The 6,249-nt window shown below is 46.7% G+C and overlaps 1 protein-coding gene across 2 annotated transcripts; it reads right to left on the bottom strand.

Annotated features, from left to right (window-relative positions):
* Positions 1-17: 17 nt before the first annotated feature.
* On the bottom strand, positions 18-3,616 carry LOC119357053 (probable alpha-glucosidase Os06g0675700). Of its 2 annotated transcripts, XM_037624036.1 has the most exons (3): positions 3,287-3,616; positions 976-3,197; positions 18-647 (listed from the first exon to the last, which is right to left on the bottom strand). In XM_037624036.1, exons 2-3 carry the CDS (start codon positions 1,135-1,137, stop codon positions 273-275), a joined length of 537 nt encoding a protein of 178 aa, XP_037479933.1. In that variant the 5' UTR covers positions 1,138-3,197; positions 3,287-3,616; the 3' UTR covers positions 18-272. The 2 variants fall into 2 exon arrangements, with proteins under 2 accessions (XP_037479933.1, XP_037479932.1); XM_037624035.1 differs by lacking the exon at positions 18-647 and having other exon boundaries at positions 1,473-3,197.
* Positions 3,617-6,249: the final 2,633 nt, after the last annotated feature.

The following is a 6,249-nucleotide window of genomic DNA, read 5'->3' as shown; positions in this document are numbered from 1 at the left end:
AAGTCCTCGTTAGGCGTTGCTTGTCCTTTGATCTCCGGGTCTATGATGACCACATACTTTTGGCCGTTGCTGTGGAGCCGGTCGACGAACGGCCGGAGACGGCTCGCCGGGAAGTTGATCAGATCCAGCGTGAAATCCTGGCCGCCGTCCATGTAGTCGATGTCTGACCAGATCCCCTCCAGTGGGATCTTGGCCTTGGCGTAGCCGGCGACCACCTCCTCCAGATCAGCCACATTCTTGTAGCCATACCTGCACTGGTGGAACCCGAATGACTAGTATGGCATGGGGGCAGGGCGGCCGATGAACTGGGTGTATTGGTCAACCACGGCAAGCGGGGAGGGGCCGGTGAAGAAGTAGAAGTCGAGCACGCCACCGATCACCTTGTAGGTGACGTAGGACCCGCCATACAGTATGTCCATGCCATTGCTGTTGAGGAGGAGCACGCCATGCGCATTGCCGCCAGGGCGCACATCCATGTAGAATGGGTGCGAGCCGTAGAGGTTACGGTCCAGTTGGTCTGACCTCTCCAGGTCCTCGTTCCACAGCGTGAACGTGTCATTGGGCTGGAGCCGGAACGTCCGTTTCGTGTGCTCGCCGAACCCGTACAATGATGCCCGCCCGGCTGGAAGCGCCGTCGTCACCTCCAACTACCTGCATTTCCAATTGTCATGCATGCCCATCGATCACTTGGCTAGCTACTCGCTAATATACATACTGCTCCTACCACACATCATACTTGTACTCACTGCTTGCCATAAAACAGACCCCTAAGTTTTGTATTAACTCAACGTTTCATAGGTTAGGTCAAGTTTATTTGTAGAAATATTTAAAGATTTATTGTATTAAATGAATATATTGTCCAAAAAATACATATTTCATGATGCTTATATATTTTTTTCTATAGAAAAACTTGGTTACACTTTAAAAAGTATGACTTGGTCTATTTTGAGAAAACGAAGGAGTATTATTTATTACGTACCGGTCCTTGAAGATGAGGGTTGGAGAAGTGTCGAAGAGGATGTCACCGGTGGAGCGGCGGGAGACGGTGAAGCGGAACGGATTCGTGTGGATGGAGAAGGTCAGGTCCGAAGACACCCTGGAGATGGTGGCGCTGCTCGGCAAGGTGCCATTGTCCATGCCTGGCGATCCGAGCAAAACATCCTCTGACACTGACGTTGGCCGCGGGGATGATGTCTTGGGGGACCTCCCATCGTGGATGGTCGGCGTCGGTGATGCGCACGTGGAGTCGGCTATCCGTCTTTAGCTTGTACCATCATGTTAATACTAAATCGGTTAGCTTAGGGTGTATGCATCAATATGTGCAGACGTCAGCTATACTACCTCTTTTAAAATAAAAGAACTATTAATGTGTATATATAACTCCAGTTTTGCTAAAGCACATCTAGATGTGCCATAAGTATTGCACATCTAAGTCCTATGTCATTGATCTTACGTTGAGATTCGTGTGAATATTTTTTTTTCTTTTTTCTTTTCCTCTTTATGCATGATTCACTCACTTAGATGTGCAATAACTAGAGCACATCTAGATGTGCCCTAGACACACCCATATAACTCCAACCGAACAGTGCAACACAATCCTGCCTATGATACTTCAGAAAGAGTATAGATAAGGTGATGAATTAAACTTTCGGATCAGGATGAAGATCAAGCACACTTGCCTTGCAGTTAGGTCGAGCCTCTTGACATCAGGACCGAACTCCGTTGTCCCACCTACAAGTTTCAGATTGGTCGATAATAGGCTCCGCGCCCCGAGGACCAACTCGACGTCATAGCCTGCGTTGCTATGATGGAGTAGGCATATGAGGGAGGTGAGGAGCCTGAGAAGCTCACCAGACGGCTTTACAATTGCCATTAGACAATAGGATGGCGTGCCACACAAGTGAGTGTCAACAACTATTGGACGCTTGGCTTTATATAGATTAGTAGTCATCCTCAATGTTTGAAAAGATTTTAAAATGTGCCTAAGATTACCTTTTCATAGGTAGTATTTCAATGTTAAGCTTTATTGCTTTTTCCATACGAGGAAAGTATATTAATGCTGATATCCTAAAGAAATTCTCATGTTAATGAGAGAATATTAGAAAATAAAGGCTATTGATTTGGTGGATCTGATTTTATAACGATTTAGATCTAACCTAGAATTATAATCGTTGAGATCTAATCGGAGAAACTTTTGATTCAGTCTTATAATCATAAAAGAAGTAGACTGGTTTTTACTTATATAGTACTAATTAGGCACTTCATAGAAAATCCCACCTTAATTACAAAAACTCTGAAAATAGAGGCCACTGATTTGGTGGGTCCGAATTATAACGGCTAAGATCTAACATTGAAATTCTCATGTTAATGAGAGAATCTTTCCCTACTAATAAAGCACGGAGTGCTTCTGGTCGTACGTCGTCGGCGTTTTTGCGAAAAAGCCCCTCTATTTCTTTGAAATTAACCCGCAGTCCCTGTTTAAGTGGCACTTTGGAAAAACGTTTCGTTTTTGCGTAAAACCCCCTAAATTTGTTAGAAACTATGCCCGCGGCCCTTATTCCTTATTGACTGGCTCAGCACCACGCGTCTCGCCGCTTATCCCGCCGTTCTCCACCGCTGGGCATGCGCCGCCGCTTGCCGCCGGCGTCGCGGCGGGCGTCCGCGCTAAGGCGGGCAGGAGACCCATGTGAAATGCTGGTCGCAACGAAGGCCTCGACATGAAGACTCTAGGAGGTCTCGGGCGCGACGGGGAGCTGGCCGGAGCGCACGGACAGCGGGGGTTTCCGTTGTCCAGGCACAGGCCGGACACGATGGGGAGGGGAGGGCTGGAGCACGGGCGCGCACGCATGGTAGGGAATAGTCGTCCCCTGGCGGGGGTCAATGGCATGGGACCGTTGACTGCATCGACGGAGGCGGCGCGGCAGCGATGGGTCCCGGCGCCGCGGGCGGCGGACGGAGCGGAAGAGAGAGGTGGGGCGCTGGCGAGCTCATGCTCGTGCTCGAGCGCCTGAAGAAGATGGGGCGGTGGCGGATTTGAAGCGCTTGACGAGCTCGGGCTCCACGGTTGCGAGTCAGGCTTGGCGCGACTGCAGGCAGCGCGGGATGGCGATGCCGAGGACTTGCGGAGGGGAGCCGGTTCACAGCGGCGGGAGCGCGGGGCGACGCGAAGAACAGCAGCGGGCGGCGGAGCACTGCCTCTGCACTTGATCAGAGAGAGATATTCAGAGAGGAAAGCGCAGAATGGAAAGGGGAAGAAGAGTGAAGGTGAGGGCGACGGGCACGCGACCTGCGGGCGGGGCTCCGGTGGCGCGGCCTGGCATGTGCGAGGATGAGGCACGTGGTCGCGTATCTGTTCCTGGGGAGGCCTTGGACGGCTGGCGGCTTGAGCTCCAGGCGGCAGGGGGAGCTCCTGAAGAGAGAGAGAAGATGTGTGAGGGTGAGAAAGACAGAGGAAAGGAGAAGGATGGGAAGGAAACAGAGGAGATGGACGCGACGGTCCTGCTGGTTCTGCTTGCCGGCGGCAGGGCACTGGCGGATCTGGCCGTGGGAGAGCGGAGGAGGCCGCATCCGTGCGGTGGCAGGAGAAGAAGATGGAGGCGGAGGAATGGAGATATTCTGTGGATAAGGGTAACGCAGTGCGTCTCGGTGGGGATTTGCCTGTTGCTTTTCTTTAATCAGGCGTTGTTGCTGGAAGCTGCGAGACGCACCGATTACAATTCTTTTTTGGGTGCTGCTGTTGGATTTATGTGTGGTTATCTGCTAGATGTCCCCTTCTCACATCGGCCCACAGTGACTATTTGACTCTACCGTCTTATAATCTGATCACAATACTTTCAACTTAGTAAGCCATATGGCATTCATGTAACTGTGATCTCGGAAATAAAAGTTCATAAGAAAAGAACAAAAACCTTCACTTAACAGTTGTGTTGTACCTTTGCTGAGATAGGTTTGTATAGTATGAAAATATGCTTCAAGATGGAACAAATTATGATTATTAGTCATGCCAGTTGCAGGCACAAAGTCAAACTGGGTGTTGTAATGCTGGACTAAAGATGGACCTTACTCGGAGAAATAAAAAAATTCTACGGCCTTTTATGGGATAATATATCCGACATGCTCCCATTGTGCTTTGCATAATTGTTCTTGGAAGCGTACCGAGCATAAGCATGTCATATATTCAACAAAGCTCTGAAACAATGCACTTTGTCTTTTCTAAACACGCACCAGGTATATGTCAAAACCATTTTCTGTAATCATGGAACTAAGTTTGGAGATGAAATGTCCCCACATACAAATAAAGCTAGACTTGAATGTATGGGCTTGTAGCCCTCTCCGTGGGGATTTTTGGTGCTGGTTTTATTGCTTTTGACCAATTCCCTCTTTTTTTGAGGGTTTGATCAATTCTCTTGAACATATAGATAAAGAGACTGCATAGTTAGTTTTTGGGCTACTTTTTAAATGGGTTGCTTTAGCCAACTAAGATAATAAAAAGTTATGACGCTTATCTCAATAACTTCGGCAATACTATGTACATTAAATTGGACAAGTCAAACAATGCCTACCCTTCCCCTTCCACCCCAAAAAAGAACAATGCATATGTTCGTTAGACTTTTTGCCTAGATGGCGGGCTTTACATGCCATTTCTTATTCATGTTCGAGATATTTGACCGTACTTATTTTCTTAAGAAAACATAGTGATTGGATTATAAGTGCCGGAGTGCGATAATTTTTTATCCCGTTGCAACGCACGGGCTATTTTCCTAGTATTAGAAAATAAAGGCCATTAGTTTGGTGGGTCTGGTTTTAGCGATTGGGATCTACCCTAGAATTATAATGGCTGAGATCTACTCGGAGAAAGTTTTGATTCAATCTTCTAATCAGACCTGGTTTTTTAAGGTCAGAAATATTACGATTCAGATCTCTCTTATTATGGTTGAGACAATCTTATAATCAGATACTTGTAGACCCTTGATTTTAAGGTCAGAAATATTACGATTCAGATCTCTCTAATTATGAGGATCGGTTGAGATCCATCCCACCTGACCTAAACCTAACCCCTCTCCCCACGTACAGCTTCCTCCAATCTTCCCATAATGCTTCGTGATTAGCTAGAAATCCATTCATAACAGTCCGATAGCACTACTAATCAGCCGGATGATAATCATGTTTTCTAAACTGCCTTGCCAACCGTGCGATTGGGCCCAGCTAGCCGTCCGATTTTCACGTCGCATAGATGCCTGAAGCCAGTCAAACCACCGCGTTCACACACACACACACGCGTACGCATGCAGGGCATTGCGGCGTGAAGATTTTCAGCCATGCATGCCCATGGCTTGTGGTGGCATGGAATCAAAAGGTGAGGTGTTCTAACAATTGTATGGTGGTAGCTTCAAAAAAAAAAAGCAAGTGTATGGTGGCAGTGTGCAACATTATAAGCCAAAACGACAATCTCAATTGCAGCCACAAGAGCTGCTGCAAAGACATGCGCCAGAGTGGATGCTACGAACAAGGGCTGACACAGACACACTACAAGTCGAGAGGACGATGCTGCAGCGGGCGTCGATGTGGGGTTGTAAATGTTAGGAAATATTATTAGTTAAGATGTTAGCGTCAGTTTTAGGCTAGCATAGCAGTTAGGATTTCCTATAGGTTAACTACCTACAGTTAGCGTTGTCCATATGCTGTGTATGACGAAGGGACATCATGCCTGTTTAAACAGGCACAGTCATTGTAACCGACGTTGTAACACGCCTGTTTAGATCTCTACTCCTAATGAACGAATTGGTTGAATAGTCCCCCCACTTTCAACCGGTTTATTTTCAACCGGTTTTTCTTCGTCCCACCTCCCACCAGCCCCTCCCACCGGTTTTTCTCTTTTCTCGTCTGACCGGCAATACCCAACGTATTTATGGTAATCAATCATAATTAATCCACGTATAGTAATAAATCAATCCAGGTATGGTAAGGTCATAACTCAGGAAATTTTGAATATGACAATTATATGGTAATAAATTTAAATTACCCCAAAGGCTATCAATCCAGATATGGTAAGGCCATAACTCGGAAAATATCGAATATGGTAATAAATTTAAATTACCACCAGATATGGTAAGGCTATCCACGTATAGTAATAAATCATAATTAATCCACGTATAGTAATAAATCAATCCAGGTATGGTAAGGTCATAACTCAGGAAATTTTGAATATGGTAATAAATTTAAATTACCCCAAAGGCTATCAATTCAGGT

This window comes from Triticum dicoccoides, chromosome 2A (assembly GCF_002162155.2).
Source record: "Triticum dicoccoides isolate Atlit2015 ecotype Zavitan chromosome 2A, WEW_v2.0, whole genome shotgun sequence".
Classification (NCBI taxonomy): Eukaryota; Viridiplantae; Streptophyta; class Magnoliopsida; order Poales; family Poaceae; genus Triticum; species Triticum dicoccoides.
This window is presented reverse-complemented; position numbering and strand designations above follow the sequence as displayed.

Coding starts and splice junctions, on each gene's coding strand:
- LOC119357053 (XM_037624035.1), bottom strand. CDS start 3,567: ATGCGGCCTCCTCCGCTCTCCCACGGCCAGATCCGCCAGTGCCCTGCC. Junction 3,198..3,286: donor CACCGGAGCCCCGCCCGCAG/GTCGCGTGCCCG, acceptor GATCAAGTGCAG/AGGCAGTGCTCCGCCGCCCG.